Here is a 19385-nt window from a genome sequence, read left to right on the forward strand (position 1 = left end):
GAAGCCTTGATCACTGAGGTACGTATCAATCTTGATGTACCATGCCCGAGGGGCCTGCTTCAAACCATAGAGAGCTTTTACCAATTTGAGAACCTGATGGTCTTTACCAGCAACCTTGAAACCAGGAGGCTGCGTCATGTAGACCTCTTCATGGAGATCACCATTCAGGAAAGCACTCTTTACGTCCATCTGATGGACCTTCCAGCCAAATTGTGCTGCCATGGCTAGGACTAATCTGATGGTGCTCATCTTTGCAGTAGGAGCAAAGGTCTCCTCATAATCAATGCCCCGACGCTGAGAAAAACCCTTTGCCACTAAACGAGCTTTGTACTTATCCAAAGTACCATCTGATTTGTATTTGATTTTGTAGACCCATTTGCAGCTAATGGGTTTCTTCCCTGGGGGAAGATCAGAAAGGACCCAAGTGTTGTTCTTCAGCAGGCTCTGGTGTTCAGATTGCATGGCCTGTTCTCACTCTGGAATTCCTTTAGCCTCGGAATATGTTTGAGGTTCAAACACACTGTGAATGTTGGCCATAAGAGCAAAGTTAACAGAATCTATAGTTTTGCTCTTTTTTCGAGTAGTTCTCCCATCAATGAGCTCATCATCATGAAGATCAGCAAGTGTCTTAGCCCACCACTTAGGCCGGAGAGGAGAATGACCAACAGTAGTACTAGGAGATGCTTGATCAGCAGGATCCTGATCAGAAGAATTTGGATCAAACTCAGGTGAAGCATCTTCAAAACGAGGTGATCCTGCAGGAGAAGCCGGAGGTGGCTGTACAGGTATCACTGGCAGGACTGGAGCTGTAGGAGCTACTGGAGCCCTCCCATCAGGTGGACCTAATGGAAGCCGAACTCCCAAATCATGAACCTGCATAGGCTGGTCTGCTGGATCAGGAACAGGAGAAACAGGCATGAATGGTCCTCACTGCTCATCAAAGACTACATCGCGGCTGTATATGAGACGAGATGTCTCAACATCAATAAGGCGGTAGGCTTTGTGAAGACTGCTATATCCAGCAAGCATCAGTTTCTGACTCTTGGCATCCAACTTGGTGCGTGAAGCATCAGGGATCCAAACAAAAGCAAGAGAGCCAAAAACCTTCAGGTGACTGATTCTGGGCTTGCGACCTGACCAGGCCTCTTCCGGAGTTTTACCTTTGACCGCCACTGTGGGTGACCGGTTCAACAGATAAACTGCAGTGTGAACTGCTTCTGCCCAAAAACGCTTCGGAACATGTCTGTGTTTGAGCATGGAACGAGCCATCTCGGTGATTGTCCTGTTCCGACGTTCAACTACACTGTTCTGTTGTGGCGTGTGGGGTGTGGTGAACTGGCGTTGGATGCCATGTGTATCCAAGAAGCTGGAGAAAACATTAGAACAAAATTCCCCCCCATTGTCTGATCTAAGAGTAATAATAGATTTCCCAGACTCTTTTTCAACTAAGGGTTTAAACTTCTGAAATACAATAAATGCATTAGATTTCTTTTTAAGGAAATACACCCACATTTTTCTACTGAAATCATCTACAAACAACAGAAAATACTTGTACCCAAGAACAGAAGGAGTGGCCATAGGGCCGCAAATATCAGCATGAACAAGCTGAAGTACTTGAGAAGCTCGCCAAGAATCGCCACTGGGGAAAGGTGTGCGATGTTGCTTCCCAGCCTGACATGCGTCACAAACTCCAAGGTGTTGGGTTTGAATCTCTGGCAAACCAAGAACAAGCTCATACCGAGCAAGTTGTGAGAGATAATGCACATTTAAGTGCCCATATCGCTGATGCCAAAGTGAGCTGATGGAAGATCGCCGAGCAGCCATAGCTAAGTCCTGAGAATCACCAGAATCAGTAAGTCTGAAAAGACCATGATCCTCAAGACCAACTGCAATAGTAGACTTAGTCGCCCGATCAGTGATGGTGCACTGATGTGAACTGAAGGTGACTGCCAAGTGTGGAGAATGTCGCAGCAACTGACTGACCGAGAGTAGATTTAGTTCCATCCCTGGAACGTAGTACACATCAAGGAATATGAGCTTCCTCCCAACAGATTGAATTTGAATGTTGCCTTTACCAACAACCGTGTACTCTTCTCCACCACCAAAGATAACAGAATCTGAATAAGGCTGGTAGTCAGTAAACCAGTCTCTGCGGTGAGTGAAATGTCGAGAGGCACCTGAATCAATGTACCAGGCAGATGACTGTACATGATCTGCAGGTCTTTTAGCCATGAAGGCATAAAAGGCAGATTCCACCTGCTCAGTGTGCTCTGCATTGTTCGCTTTGGGTTGCGAACCTGATTGCTTAGACTGGGCAGCTAAGTGTTTCCGACATGCAACCTTCATGTGACCATACTTGTGGCAATAGTTGCATTGAATGTTCTTCTTTTTGGTACCATCGGATGCTGGAGCAGAAGACTTCTGCTGAGATGGTTGCTGAAACTTGCCCTTATCCTTCTGAAAGGATTTCGCAGCAAAGGCTTGCTCAGTGGAGGTGGAATTGGAGCTGCTACCGAACTGTTGTTTCCACCGATCTTGCTGAAGTAGCAGGGTGCAGAGATCAGTGAACTTTAGATCAACACCAGTAGATGTGATGTTGAGAGTCTCGATAAAATGCTCATAGGAATTTGGTAAACTCCGAAGAGTGATAACCACAATATCCTCTTCCTCCATCTTGCGACCGATGGCAAGTAACTGATCACGGATTTCCTGAATCCGATTCAGGTGTGCCTGGAGCGAGGTGCGCTCATCCATGACAATAGAAAACAGAGTGTTTTTCAAAAAGAAGGCTCTGCTCTTGTCGGAAGTCTCATGAAGACCTTTTAGATGTGTCCAGATTTCGGCCGCTGTCTTGCCGGATGGAATCTGAGAAAGCTGGTCATCAGCTACGGAGAGTTTGAGAAGCATTACTGCCTCTCGATTGTTCAGATCCCATGTATCTTGATCAGGACCCGGAGAAGTCGGACGCTGCTTAACACCCAGAACAAGTTGATCGGTGTTTCGATATTCGAAGATTGCGATGATGCGCTGCTTCCAGGTTCCATAATTGCGACCATTGAATTTGGAATTATGCTCGAGCAGAATATTTGTCAGAGATGCCATGGCACGTTTTTCAATGAAAAACTGTGAAAATCTGTGAAGGCACGTTCTTCGAGGCAAAAATACGGAAGACCCAGAAAAATCAGAGAATGACCCAAAAGAGAGCTCGGAAAACTCAGAAGGAATCTGCTGTCGTTTTCTGAATCCGCTGGCTCGAAAATTGAGGCACAAAAATCGAGGCACCCAGAAAAAACGGACGACAACCCAGTTGAGCTCTCGAAAAACCCACCAAGAATCTGCAAACAAAAAATTTTTTCGACCCCAAAAATTAGGGTTTCGAAAAAAAACGGCCCTAGCTGAAAAAAGCTTGAAAAAACTTCAGATTTCTTGATGAAAAATGGTCGAATCTGCTTCCCAGAGCACGATGACAGACTGAGATGGCTAAGAGCATGAAGATTTGATATAGAAACATGCAGATTTTCACCCCAAAAACGCGAGTCTCCAAAAAATGGCCACGATTTCCACGCGATTTGCAGACCCGTAATTCGGGAATTTCTCCAAGCAGAAAAACCCTAGGTGGGTTTTGGAGAAATTAGCTGAAATAATTTTGGAAAAATTTAAACAAATAATTTCAAGAAGAAATTATAAATTTTTCCGAAAAAATTTAAGTATTTAGCTCTGATACCATATTACAAGGTAATTGGTAAATACTTGCTTATTAATAACAGAGACCGAAAGGTCAATTTATACAAAAGGAAGAGATGATGTTTCCTTAGGAAACGATCGTAAAGAATAGAAACATTCTATTCCAGAGAAAGCAAAAAATGAAAGCAAACTAAAGCTAAAGATATTTACAAGATAGCCATTAACTAATAATAGACGTCTTATCTATTATTGTAATAAATAACCTACTGAAGGGAAACCAAAGAAGGAAGGGTGGAGCTTGGAGAAACTAAACGGACTGAGAGAGAAGATATTGCAACAATGAAAAAAGAATTGCTATACAAAATGACTTGAAAAGATATGAAATTACAATATGAGAGCTCAAATACAAAGGCCTTTACGAAGCTTGTAGAACAAGTTAGAAAGCTCTAGGAGATAGGGTTGACAACTAAGCACACGTCCACAAAAGGTGGGATATCCTTGATCAAGGTGAGAAGATAAGTATGACTTAGATAGGAACAAACTCCCGTGTTGAAAACAACTCCTAGACTACGACTAATAAATAAATGCATTAACCTAAGTAAACTTAAGTAAAAATGTAAATAATAATAATTTACTCTAACAAAAACAGTGTTGAACAATGATATGCTTGACAACATAAGTATAGAGTGTTTTTGGGGATAATTGCTTCAAGAAAACAAGCAGGAAGTATGACAGCTATTGCATCAACATTAGATGTCTCAATCTCTCCGCATCCACAGCAACCAACTACTTTTGTTGCTTGTTTCAACTGCCATTACCTAAGCACAAGTGTTATTACAAGGTCTTGAAATAATTTGAGGAATATGTGCTCTCTTATATCCATTTTATATGGTGGCATGCTTACTTACAGAAGCTAGGTTCATGTTGCTCTGAGATGGGGGAATGTCAGAAAACCTAGTTGCTTTAAATGCAAAAAACACATGGTGGCTTTGAACACTGCATCCTCAGTGAGATCTTTTGTAATGAGTATGTATTGTGTTACACTAGCGTAAGGGTTTATTCTATTAGTACATATATTGGATATTAATGTATTACGATTCACAAATGTCTCTTGTTTCATGTGTGAACTATCTCCTACATTGTCTTTTTACCATTATTATATGTGCGGATCTTGTTTATATAGACACAGATACAAACATAATAATCAATAATTAATGCCAATAGGCATTATACAATGGCAGAATGGGTGGAGTGGGATGGTGCGAGGGTGTTAGTGTTAACTTCTATTCTTCTAGGTTAAATGTGACAACCATCTACATGTCAAAATTTTAAATCTTATTATAAATAGAATATACTTTTAAAAATAATTTAATGAATACCACATAAAATATTTGTTTAATTATAATTATTTGGAGATATAAATCATCTTTTTTTTAAGAAATAAAAATAAAAATATTAAGTTAGTCAAATACTAAGTAAATGGAGATAAAGGAAATATAAATAATTTTAGATTAGTAAATTACATTATAACTATTCTGTAGTGGATATCTGTCGGCATTTCTTTAGATAGATTCATTTAAGATATCCATCCTAGTTTTAGTTTATCATTAATCTATATAATAACAACTTGTTGATTATTCTTTTCCTTTCTTTCCTATTTTAGTTTCTCATTTAGTGGGGTTTATGTTTTATTTTTATTTGTTCTAGCAAATATGAATATAAATATTACAAATACATCAATTTATTTCGTTAATGACTTATTATTATTCTATATTATTTATTTACTCATTTTATATTGCTCATTTTGTGTCTATTCATTAGCTTTTAATTGTATTCCGTTATTTTTGTTTTTTGTTTTTGGATCTGTCTCATGTTCCCTTTGTCTATTTGATGAGCACTGGTTAATAATTCTTTCGTTTATTATCTTTATCTTGATGATGGATCACGTAGTGTGATTGAAATTATTGATGTAATTTTTTTATACTGTAAACATATAGAAGCATTCTTGATCACTTTTACTGTTACATAGAATTAGTTAACTGATAAGCTCTCCTTAAAATAATGGATCATAATTTTAAATTTAGCTATTTATTGAAAAAAAACCACATGGTAATATTGGAGAATAATTGAATAAAGTAAAGGATTGGAATTGCTTAAAAATAACCCATCTAATTATTACTTTGACTCAAACTGGACGCTTCCCACAGCCTAAGATGTGCTTTGAGAACACAAATCACACCCAAGTCATGCGTATCACACCTACATTTTACATACAGCGTAGAAATGCCATTTTTCAAACTTGAAGTGAGAAGACTGATGAGCATGGTTGCTCCTACCGATTTTGATCATAGTTAAAAATACTGAAATATGTAAGCTTGCCATATGTGCTGCACCATACAACTTGTAATTAGGCTGCCTTATCATGAATTAAGATCTCTTTTTGTTGGAAGAAAGAAAGATGGTATCCTGTGCAGTCTGAAGATTGCAATGCAAAAATATTTAAGATTGTGGTTTGGTTCACCAGTTTCCTCTAGATGATGCAGACAAGTTTTCCAATTTCGCAGAGGTTCTGATATGGTAGAACTATTCTGAAGTATTGCATTGTTGATTAATTTATTTGCATGTAAATGTAAAATGAGGAATTTCAGTAGAAGAAGCAACCAACAAGCTTTTTACATAGGTGCTGTTTAATTATAAAAACTCGTTTCAGTAACTAAAGAAGTTCACTCTTCAAATCATCCTTTCTTTATATGGGATGCCTATTTTGTCTTGCTTTAAATTTCATATTCTATATATCAACAGTTTCCTGCCAAACAATAGATAAATGCATTGTGAATAATTACTTGTTGCATTAACAGTTCTCACATTGAATTATTAGGTTAGCTCGTTCCCGCTATAATTTATATGATTTTAACTTTTCATTATAGGCGGAAGTTGTAAGCTTTTTTGGGTCTGTAAGATTTAGCTGGTAGCAATTTCTAATTCTGCTACATTGGTTTTTCCACTTATTAAATTTGCTTAATCCATCATTACTGTATTTTGGTGATGTATGCAAACTATAATATTAGGGTTAAGTGTTGAAACATAGCATTTGCAATTATTTGTGGAGTAGTGACCATGTTATTTGTAATTGCAGCAAACTCATAAGAGGAAAGTTGCAATTGCCAAGGCGCAAGGCAATATGTTAGAGGCTGTGGAATGTCTCAATAAATACCTTGAGATGTAAGTGAGGCAATGCATCTTCTTTTAAAACAGAATTATTAATGGTGGAAAATGATGTCAATATATTTAGTTAATTTAAAAATCCTCTGTGCAGATTCATGGCAGATCATGATGCATGGAGAGAGCTTGCTGACATATATGTTTCTCTTCAAATGTGAGTTATTGGTCTTTGATGTCCCTTTTGGAAGTTGTAAATCTCAGCTGCATTTGGAAATTTGAGTATAATACTTGGACAATTAATTGATTTAAATTTTTAACTTCTTGATAGAAGAATTAGTGCCTATACCCAGCTATTGTTAAATTCTAGGTCTGATTACAAATCTAAAAAATATTCTGAACAGCATAGTAGCCATCACTTGGTTTTTGGTTCCTGTTTTGCAGGTATAAACAAGCAGTCTTTTGCTTTGAAGAGCTAATACTTGCCCAACCATCAAATGCTTTGTTTCACCTATCATATGCGGAGGTGTGTGGCTTATCATTAACTTCCTTTTTTGAAGTATGGTAAATAATTGTACTACTTGTGGATGTTAAGCATTGGTAAATGTGAAGCTTAAACATAGTACACATTGAGACTGTTTTGCAAGTGTAGATGCTTACACCAAATTTGTCTTCTTGTTCAAATAAACTCCTTTTGGTTATCTTCTCCTGCTGTTTGGTCTTGGAGAAGCTATCTTGGCCTAAAGAATTACAGAGTCACAGATCTCCTGATAGGTTGAGAGACTGGATTTTTCTCCCAATGATCTATCAATAGCCTACTGTTTAACACCTCTACGCAGCCTAAGATCACCCTTTTTTGTCTTTTAATTTTATATTTATGCTTAATTGCAAAAATATCAACTGGATCAAATATTCAGTGAACCTTTAATTTCCCTGTTTAAGGGGACAGTTGCTAAAGAGAAGTCAATATGTTTTTTCTTTATTTGATAAGACTTAAGATCAAATTCCAGCTCATGCACCATGAAGAAATAAAGACCAAATGTTGTTTTGTGGTATGTTGAGCAGCTGCTTCCTGATAATCTTTATTTTTTTGCATCTCCTAAAATCCTAAATTTGATTATAATTTGCTTTTAGTCACTTCAAACAAGACTCTGGTCTATACATTTTTGCATGGTGGTAGCATATCTTGAGGGGAGGAGAGGAGAAGGCCATGAATAATTTCATTTTTTGCACTTGGTGATTGTGTTTATGTGCCAGTATTCATTGGTTAAGTGATGACACGATTTCCTTTGTAGCACCTGGCAATTGTGTTTCCTTATTCATAGATTTTATTTTCCAGTCATAGAAATCTAATATTGATGGCCGAGAGGTGGATCTTGTGATGAGCACTGCAAATGTATTTCAAATGGATTGATGTAATAACTGAGCTAAGTGTGAGGAAATCACTCTTTCATTCTCAAGTTTCATCGTTAATGATGAGGGATTTGCAGAGGTGGTAGGTAGGATGAAATGGGAATGATGACAGCTTGAGTGTGCTAGCACTAAGAGCATTTATTATTCAATTCAAAGGGCAGAAGGATCTAAAGGAAAGTGGAATTTGCTAGAGCCGTAGAAAAGAAAGACTTCCAAGGGAGAAGACTTAGTTTGCAAGTGGTAGAATTTGGTGGAGGGAAAGAGAAGAATGGAGGTGAATTATAGAGAAATCACAGGGTGTAGAGTTCCTAGAACCTGATTATCGATAGCATATTTCTTCTGCAGTGATTGCATGGGCACTACAACTAGGGATACGATAAGAGACAATGTGAATCATGAGAGCGACAATGAACCTGAATGGATGATTAGAATGGTGCCTATGCTCTCATATGGGGAACTAGGGGTTGGCTTTTGAGTGGCTAAGGGGGGTTGGAGTTTTCTCATAGACTCATTGGAGTCCTCTCAACCTTTTTAAGTTTGGATCATGATTGAGGAAAAGAATTGGGATTAGTGATGCACAGCATAACTGGATTTTGTTGAAGGAACATTTTAGGAAGAAAGAGCTGGAGGAGTGTAACAACCACTATTTCTAGGTCTTAACTAACAACTAAAATATCAAAGAAATACAGTTAATACTTCATATTCATAAGAAGATAGTTATAACAGTTATGTTCATGTGAATGAAATTAATGGTTACAAAACAGTTAAATGGAAAATTTCATAACTAACAATTTGAAAACACCATCAATGATTTTAAGTTTTAACAAGGGAAAAATCTACATACTGTAGAATTCAAAAACCTTAATCCCTCTAGGGACGCTTCTGCAAAAACCCATGTTAATACATATATGCCAGTTAGGAATAAATATGTATACCACTTTATTGAAACACAATTACCATCAAATACCATTATAATATTTAGGGCATCAAATGCCAATGTATCAATTAGGGCATCAAATACCATTATATTATTTAGGACATCAAATACCACTGTATCATTTAGGGCATCAAATATCAATGTATCAATTAGGGCATCAAATATCATTGTATCATCCCTTCTCCTTCCATTGCTAACTATGGCAATAACAATCAGTTAGAAAATACACTCATATTCATTATTCACATAAATGGAAGACAAACCATCAGATAAACCTATCTCTTGCATATAGATATATTCCATGTTCAGTTGGAAGATCAACTAATCTAACTAGTTATCAATTATATTGACGAGAAAAGTTGCTTTCATTAAAGGAAATAATTGAATCAATGATATAAATCAATCCATCATAAAGTAAAATACTTGTTACCGACAATGTTTTGAATGCATAACTTATCTTTGTCTGGTGCATGTCTTGACATCTTGTGGAGAGGGGAACATTGTCAGGGGCTTAACCTCCCAACCACGGACCTTAACTTATCCCCACGCAATCTCTAGCGAGAAAGGCTCTCCCTACCCGAAAATAGACATGGAGAAACTTGACCAGCCACTGAGTATCCTGGTACTTAATTCCACCTCTCGACTTGACAATTGAGTATACTTGGACAGTTGTGAGCTGACTTGGATGTTTTAGTAATTTCTTTTTAAGATGTGAATGCAATTTGAGAATCTGATCATAGTTTGTTCTTCCTTGCAGGATTCCTCTCCTCTTCACCCATTCACACGGCTTTGCTAGCCTTGGGTGCATCACAGGAGACTGCTATAACAATGAGATCTTTAACATATGGTTTCCTTGAATACCTTTCTGATTCTTACTACAGCTGGTATACAACAAATACAAGTAAGAGTATCATAATATAGGATACAGATTCTCACAAGATTACTTTATGCATAATATAGTAAAGAACTTGTTATGAAACTATGATCTGCCTCTATGTAGTTATCATGCAAAATCAGAAATAAAAGAAAGAATCAGAGCTTATGCCTTATATTAAAGTATCTCTGCATGCAACATACATGTTACACATTTACAAATGATTAAAAAAACAATTACAATGATGTCCCTCACGCATGAGGGTGTGGGGCTGTATTGGTAATATCACCCGAGAATCTCAAACAAAAGAAAACAGAGAGAAGAAACAACTCATGTGCTTTCAAAATCGATAAGCTCTTGGCCTTTTGGTTATAGCCAATATGCATCATACAATCATGTCATTGTGGAAATATATCTTTTCAACGATCCACAAGATAAGAACATATAAAGGGAGCTGATTAAACAAATTTCATGACCTGAATATGCTGGTTATGATCAGTATCGTGGCCTGGCTACCACAAGTTTCAATTGTGCAAGAAACTTCTGGATTGTGATTTAAAGCTGGTAAAAAAAAAATAGTCTTTGACTTAGAGCAAATAAGTGCGATTTAGAACTGAACTTCCAAGAACCAAAAACTAAGGCAGTGGGAAGTGTATATAACTCCCTGTGCGCTCAAGAAGAAGGTAGGTGGGGGAGAGTTACAAAGCCAACGCTCGAAGAAATTGAAGCCACCAATTCAAATATTTGACTTATTATCTTCCAAGTAATAAGCCCTATGAAAGAAGAAAGAAACATAGAGTGCTGCTCAAGGCAAAAATAATAATCAAGACCGTAGTCAAAGGTGAAAGAAATAATAATATTGCCTTAGTATATAACACCATGGTATCTATAGATACCTATATATGTATGTATGTATATACGTGTACATGTGTAAAACCCCAACCATATATTTCTTACATATACGCCAAACATCAAGTATGCATATATGTCCTTATATATATACAATTGGTTTACATATGTACACGTATAGATATTTAGGTACCATGTTGTCCAATATGATAAGACATGCTTATGCACCAAGAGGCTCCAACTATACAATTACAAAGTTACAAGTTTGCTCAAATATCAATTCATGCTTAGTGATCTCTTTACTATTAAATGATATGTAATTTAAGAGGTTAGCTCATGGTTGTCCAACGTACACTCTTGCTTGCCTAGTCATTTACCTTTAGCCATGGTGGTTCAGGGCTCGTACCTATTTGCTCAGTGAAGGTGGTGTTTCCCCATGCCCAATTCCTTTCTGGCAATGCTTCCCCCCTTCGACGTGCTCCTGCAAGGGAATTCTCCATGATTATATTATATTCCTCAATATAATAGCAATTTACCATAACAAATTATTATTCATAAACCATCATAATGGCAAACCACCATCCCACTTCCCATGATAAATAACCAATTTTCTAAGATTTCAAGATAACAATATAATAGCATCATAACGATTAACTAACATGTCATCTTCATATGAAATTAAAATGATTTAACCATCTTACCATTTCACATGATCATAACTAATTTTAATTGTCAACTGACTTCATGTGAAACCTCAATTGCTATATGAACATTTTAAGTTGGGTCAAAAATTGGGATGTAACAAGGAGGTGAAAAGGATGCACAAGAGAGCCCGGGTAAGAAAATTGCTAGAAAGGCGGTGGATGCGGGGCTTGCTCCGAGGAGAGTTAGAAAACAATGGGTGAAGGCGAGGATTTTCGTCCTAAGGGGCTCTTCTAGGGCAGCAGAGATTGGGAAAGGCAAGTGAGAAAGGATCCATGGTGCCAACTATGGTGGATTCCTCTAAGTTCCAAGTACCGATAATGACTGGGATGACTGTTAATATAGTTTTAATGATGTGATTATTGAGGCTTCCTTGTTATTTAACATCTTTAATCCAAATTTTGACAATTGGACATTTTGAGATACTGTAATGGCTGTTAATAGCCATTCTCTGGTATTTTACATAAGCAAACTTTGAATTATAAATAAAACAATAGTGTCATTAATAAAAAAATATGCATCCAATATTTTACCAATTACTATTGCAATATGGTAGTAGAGCTAAAATTTAAATTTATTTTTCTTAAGAAATTTTGGATTAATATTTTTTAAGATTTTTGGAAAAACATTTTTTCGTTTTCCTTTTCTTGGGCAGATTTTTTTCTCCTTTCTTTGCAATTAAGTATTTTCGCAAAGAATTCCTTTCTTTGCAGTCAATGACTTTGTGTTTTTATTCTATTTTAATGTTCATTTTTTCTCTGTTCGATGGCTATTCTACCTCAAAAAGTGATAATCTACAATTGCATTTTCATGTTTTTCATGTCTGTTTGTGGTTGACTGAGGCCCATTTTTTTTGTTTGCATGGGATTATTTTTGCATTTTATTTGTGGTTCTTACAAACATGCATGCATTTTTTTGCAAATGCAAATTTGGTCGCTATTGCTCTTCTCTTTTTCGTGTGACCTCAGCTCTGAGGTTTTTTGGCCTGTGATCAGTGAATCCTGCACAAGCTGCATCCTGTCCCTGCTGTTTCTATTTGGGCTAGTATTTTTTCTGTGACAAACCTCCTCAGCAGCTCGTGTTTTCCAGATTCAGTCTAGGGAATGAATTTGTTTTGGTTTTAGTTGATCAAAGGCGTTTGCAGATAATTTTTCTCTCACAGCCAGCTAATTTCTTTTGCAAAATTCTCTGCTGTGTTGGTCAGATTCACATTTCACCTACATATTTTGTAGGTTTTTGGAGGAGATTTCTGGGTCTTCTAAATTTTTTTCCGGGTCTGTCAAAATCCGTACATTTGTTGGCAAGTAGTTAGTTATGAAGGCGTGGATATCATTTATGGCAATACTATTATACAGTAGTCAAAATCGCTCTCAGTGACTCAGTGGCATCCTGATGATGGATCATACAGTATGATCCGAAACGTTGATGAAAAAACTCTCACACAATCTTCCCCAGAAATCATTTCAATATTCATGGATTGTGGAAATCTGTTTGCTTTTACAGTAAGGTTGCTTATACTTATACTCAGTTTTGGTTTTGATTTGATGATAAATTTGCCAAAGTACAATTCAGGGAATTTGTCAGCAGAGGTATTGTTTTGATCGACAAGCTTCACTGGACAAGTATTAATGGCCACAATTTTGGATACTGATAGTATGAAATTTGTATGTGATGTACATATGTTTGCTGCAGTTAATATATCGGGTATCATATGTTTTGATTGGATAATGTGAAGGCAGTCTATATCACAGAGTACAGGATAAGAGACAGATTAGGCATTTGGGCCTAAGGAATTGAATTTCCTTGTAAATTCAATTACTTGGCAATGTAGGGACGATGTCCTAGATGTTAACCTTCAGTTAGCAAGTTTTGGTAATAAGTTTTGGACGAGTCTTTACATGTTTCATCTTCAAGGCCAACTGGACAGAATAATTAGAGTGGTATTTAATAAGGGCATTTTGATGATGCAAAGTATTGTGTGTATATGCACGTTATGTGAACTTTATTTATGATGCTATGATACTATTTTGATGGTTAGATGTGATGTGTTGTTGCATGGGCAGAATCAGATGCAAGGTATACAAAGGACTAATCAGATATAGTAGATTCAGTAGTCAATTTGGTATTATATCTATTACTTGTTGTATAGATCTATATCTTTGTAAGAACAGTGAGCTCCATTGTAATACAACTCCTAATAGGTTTGAGACTTTTAACAAGGTCTAGTCCTCCCACAAGGACTCATGTACTAAATGTATGTTATGACTCCTAACAGGGTTAAATCTCTTTAGAAAGAACTTTCAGACTAGCGCATTGTTGTGGGTGCCATCCCCATTGGGGCTTTCCCTTGGCCAGGTTTCCTCAAAATCAAATCTTGGTTTTATGAGTTTCTTATTGTTGTGTGGTTTACTTTTCAGTTTATTCATTTGTGGTTGCATATGGTCAAGTTTGGAAATAATTAGTTGGAGTAAAAGTGATGCAATACTGATTCACCCCCCTCTCAATATTGTCTATTTCTAATAACATTGAGATTCATGTCAGCTGTACTTAATATTTTTGAAGTTTGTTCCCAATTTTGTCTTTGTTCCTACATTGGCATCTGTGCCTTAGGTTTTAGAAACATTTTTTTGCCTTTTTAGTTGTCTTTTGTTGGGCCTATGGTGTCTTTGACCAACATAATGTTGGAAGGCAATTAGCGATTTCAACAACAAAAGTTACAGTACATGGAGGCAGACAATGATGACTATCTTTGAGTATTGTTGCCTTGTCGAGCTTCTTTTGGACATAGTCCATCCTACCATAGTTGGACAAGATCAGGATAAGTTTGACAAGCGCAGCTGAGATACACACAACATTTTGCTATGCTATTTAGACAAACATTAATATATGTGGTGGTTCATTTTGCTATGTTGCTTTACTACATTGCTTTACTATTAGCATAGTGGTGTATTATGAACTTATTTTCTGGTGTGTATATGTATATATTTTTTTAATTTTTATATGCTCTGTTGTTTTCTCTACCTTTTGTGATACACAACATCTTTCTATGTTATTTAGACAAACGTTAATATATGTGGTGGTGTATTTTGCTATGTTGCTTTACTGTTTTTTTGTTGATAAGTGATATTTATTTAGAAACATATTACATCTACATCAGAAGGCCTAAATGCTAGGTTACTTGTTTGGGTTCAGTTCCAAGTTCGAAGTTCGAGAACCGGTTCACAAGTTCGTCAAAATTTTGGAAAGGGTTTTGGGTTGGTTAGTACAAAAACATGTAAAAATTATAGATATATACATATTTATGAAGCACGAGTTAAAATTAGAATGTAGCATAGTGGCATAAACACATTTAAACAACAAAAACACCACAGACTTGTAATCATAGTGATCATGCCATCATATAGTTTAACATCAAAGATTCAAAACATTAAAAGTAAATCATAGCATCAAGTTCAAGTACCATTGTTTTACATTCATTGTTCAACTAATGGAATAAAAATCTATTAATATTCTAAGTTCTTCAATCTTCATCTTCTTCTTCATATTTACCTTCTTCATTTTCTTCTTCTCTAGCATTAGTTGATTGAGCATTAGAGCTAAGGCCAGTGGGATCAACAACAACAATGGTATTGGCCTCAAATTCTTCAAAAAATGACAATAACAATGACAATGAGCAGCCACAATAAATGACAATGAGAGGTCACCAAAAGCATTTCATAACAAACTTTTAGGGTTGTGCATGCCAAAAACTTGTTAAATTTTGCAAACAAAACACTTTATAGTTTATTGTCTTCGCAGGGCCTAGAAAGCACATTGTTCGAACTTGGTTCAATTTTTTCTGGTTCACCTGGGTTTGAACTTGATTCAAACCAAATTGAACCAACATGCAAAAATTGGAACCCTGACCGAACTGGACCCAAACTTCAAACTAGTTCGAACTTCTGCAGGTTTGTGGGTCGAGGGACGAACCATGGTAACTTAGCCTAAATGCCTTGATTTTCAATACCTACCCTTACATTGCAGCCCAAAAAACAACTCACCATGCCTTCGATCATTAACAAGGACACAAACACAAGACGTATACATACACAAAACATACAGAGAAAATAGACCCTACTATAGAAAATGGGCGATCGATGCACAACCAGGCAAGAGCACACACGGTGACCCCAATGCTCCATCATTTCCTCTTTGGACTCATTGGTCATCACACCACCTGTCTTGACCACCTTACACTCTTTTCTACTCAGAATTGGTGGTGACACTTCTCTTGGAATTTCCCTTGCATCCCGTCCCTTGAATTTGCTCGGTGTGAACTTCCTCTTCCTCCTCTCTTCTGCCAAGCATGTCTGGTCCTCCCATTGGGCCATAAAGTGCAGCAGCTCCATTCATGTAGACCTCACCTCCCCCACCTGAATGCCCTCCTTTGCCTCTTGTATGCGTCTCCACTGGCCCTCATTCGTACAGAAACCCACACCCACTTCTGCCATGTCTAGCCTCTATCGATACCCCTAACGCCATTTTGGTTCCACACTCGATTCCACCATCCTTGCCACCTCCTTGTTTTGGGCCAGAAGAAATGCCCATGCACAAAATAGGGATGAAATGTTGACATTTGTCCTTGGATGAAAATATTCAGCTATAAACTCCTTCCCAAATAAACGACCAAGGATTTTGAGAAACTCATCCTCCTCTATGCGGAACGCCTTTGCGAGATGCTGTGATCTCACTTCAAAACCCTAGATTTTTCTTTTCGTCGCCATCATCAAGTAAAAATTTGCCACCAGTTTACCCCTTTATGATTAACTCCACTCACTGTATAAAGACGATGACTTCTGCACATTAAGCGAATTAAAAATCTGTCCATTTCCTTTCTCACGTGCCCACGGACACCAACTCATGTTACCAAACCACCATTGCACCCCATCATTACTACGACACATTTAGCAGTGAAGTTGACAAGACATTGCTCAAGGAATAGAAAGATGTCTAAAATCTTCTATTACTTCATTTTGCTCTCCCAGGTTCACACCAACATTAACCATTTTGTCTGCTAACACGTTCCATGCCTTCTAGTATGGCTCACACGAAAATTTCAAATCCTTCCAATAACCTACAAATTCTCCTTAGAAACTTATCCAAAACCCATGCTTCCATCTTTTCGTTGATAATGCCATTAATTACTATTTGAGAATCACTGAAAAGATGGATTTTTTTGCCACCACATTTCTTAGCCAATCAAAGAGCAAAAAGCGCTGCCAGGCATTCAGTTACATTATTCGACCCCCCAGGTAATGCCTTCGCTCCTAAAACCAAATCATTATTTGCTGCATCTAAGATGGCACACCCCGCACCATTGCGTCCTGGATTCGCTTTTGATGTGCTGTCAAAGGGAACTCTAAACCATCCATCCTCCACTTGATGCTCCTTCACCCCACTTTCTTGAGTCTCAACTGAAGGATTAATGCCTTCACTCCTAAAACCAAATCATTATTTGCTGCATCTAAGATGGCACACCCCTCACCATTGTGTCTTGGATTCGCTTTTGGTGCGCTGTCAAAGGGAACTCTAAACCATCCATCCTCCACTTGATGCTCCTTCACCCCACTTTCTTGACTCTCAACTGAAGGATTAACCCTTGAATGCCTATTAATGCGCCCACTACATTGCTTTACTACTAGCATAGTGGTGTACTATGAACTCATTTGCTGCTGCATATATGTATATACATATATTTTTATACGCTTTTGTCTGTACAAACCCAAAGCAAACCCAAACCCAACATAATAAATTTTTTGGTTGAATCCGCAAACTTGAATCTCAAAACCGACCCCAAATCCAAACTGAGACTGGCAACTTAGGTATAAAGTTATAGCCTTTTTGAACAGTAATAACTTTTATATATATATATATATATATAATTAATTAATTATAATTTCATTAATCTTGTTACCCCAAAACATAAACTGCCTTTTTCTTGTCATTCCTATGCCTAAAACTCCAGTAACATAGCCTTTAAAATTCATTATAATATTATAAATATTCCTCAGAATTGATGAGATGATGAGCTGGCTGTAAATCCAAGATTACAAATCATCTAGTTCCTCATTATTTCATGGCTATTCTTCAGATCTATTACATTTTTTTAATTTTAGCTTTTATATTCAGTTTATCTTGTGTTCAGTAGTTGTAGACCAACCATTTAGCTGGAGGGAAGTCTTACTTACCCTTGGGTAGATGCTAAATATAAGAAGACCTGCCCAAACCAGAGGATATTTTTACTATATTGACTGTTAAATACCTATATAAACTGGTAGTCTATGTTGTAAAATTTAAGTTCATCTTGCAAGCCTGTGTGATTTTGAAATAATGCTTTACCTGAATGCCTAACAGGTGCTTTATACACTTGGTGGACTTGAAAATTTGAAGCTCGCTAAGAAGTATTATGCTGCAGCGATTGACTTCAGTGGGGGAAGGAATACACGAGCTCTATATGGTGTTTGCTTGGTAAGATGTGACAGATTGACATCATACCTTGTGATATTCGTTATTTACAACACTAATAGAGCTACCTAAAGCATTTGTTTATTGTTTTGAGATCTACATTTCCAGCACGCTGACAATTGTCTGGGCTATGAAATAAACCTTCTTTGGACTGAAAAGCACATGCTATATTCTGTTGTCTAACATGACACATTGTATAAACATGCAGTGTGGAGTAGCTATCAATCAATTAGCTAAGGGCCGTAGCAGGGAAGAAAAAGAAAGCTCAGAGTTGCCGTCCCTTGCAGCAGCTGCTTTAGTGAAAGATTACAAGCAAAGATCACCTGAAAAGGCTCCTTTGATTATGTCTGTTCTTGAGCAGATGAAAGCCATTTCATTATAGTTGTGGAAATTTCGTACTTGCTATATTTATGACATTGAGTTCTAATCTTTTTACTTTGTAGAAGGATACAGCATTGTACTTTAGGCAAAAAGCATGCCATTGATAATTTTCAAGAATATTTTCTAATTCTTGTATGGCCATCTGCAAAACAACTGTTGGAAAACAATTATGTGCTCTGGGGAAATTGAACCGAAGGGCACTGTTCAAGAGCTTGCCATTGTCAACAGTGCGTTTTGAGTATGATTTTATATGTTTCACAAGCTTCTGTTGCTGGAAGAACCTAAACATTCTGACATGTCGCAGGAATAGTTCATTAAAGAGATCCTTAATTGAGACTTGGTGGCAGAGCAATGCATTATCGTATAACATTTTTTGAGTCAATGAAATTAGTCACTGGAAATAATAGCTGGCTATAAATGGTGATGTTTATTTTGACGAACATGTCATTGAAATTTTCCAGATTGAAGCAACTTTGAACTCAATTTATTATGAAAGACTTCCAGAGTGAGGTATAGGATGCGTATAGGCAAATAAACATTTAAGACTCAAAATGGGAATATTTTATATTGCTATTGAAATATGCTAAATAGCTATTGACATACTCAAAGGCCAAACTCAATAATCAGGGATTGGCCTAGCTGCATTAGCTAGGGTGCACCTGCTTTATTCCTTAAAGTGCAGTTTTGAAATTTGCTAGACAGCCTCAGAATTTCATGTGAAGATCTTATAACCTGTGTTTTCAGAATTAAAGATGCCAAATATGGCATTTGCCCTTAACAAAAAATAAGGATAAACTGATTACTTTTTAAAATTTAAATTCTGTGCAACTCTTCATAGTTAGGTCATCACCTTATAAGGTTAATTATCATTTCTTCATTTGT

General features: G+C 36.9%; 1 protein-coding gene across 1 annotated transcript in view; it reads left to right on the forward strand.

Annotated features, from left to right (window-relative positions):
* The window catches only part of LOC149546143 (uncharacterized), a 33891-nt gene extending 14984 nt beyond the window's left edge, over nt 1-18907 (forward strand). The window contains exons 5-9 of the mRNA XM_089791027.1: nt 6821-6906; nt 7001-7060; nt 7288-7369; nt 18012-18125; nt 18331-18907. Of these exons, the coding sequence (XP_089647153.1) occupies nt 6821-6906; nt 7001-7060; nt 7288-7369; nt 18012-18125; nt 18331-18504 (516 nt within the window). The 3' untranslated portion in view covers nt 18505-18907. The remainder of the gene's footprint in view (nt 1-6820; nt 6907-7000; nt 7061-7287; nt 7370-18011; nt 18126-18330) is intronic.
* The last annotated feature ends 478 nt before the right edge of the window (nt 18908-19385 follow it).

This window comes from Cupressus sempervirens, chromosome 7, assembly GCF_028749045.1.
Source record: "Cupressus sempervirens isolate cs-2001-9-10 chromosome 7, ASM2874904v1, whole genome shotgun sequence".
In the NCBI taxonomy this organism is placed as follows: Eukaryota; Viridiplantae; Streptophyta; class Pinopsida; order Cupressales; family Cupressaceae; genus Cupressus; species Cupressus sempervirens.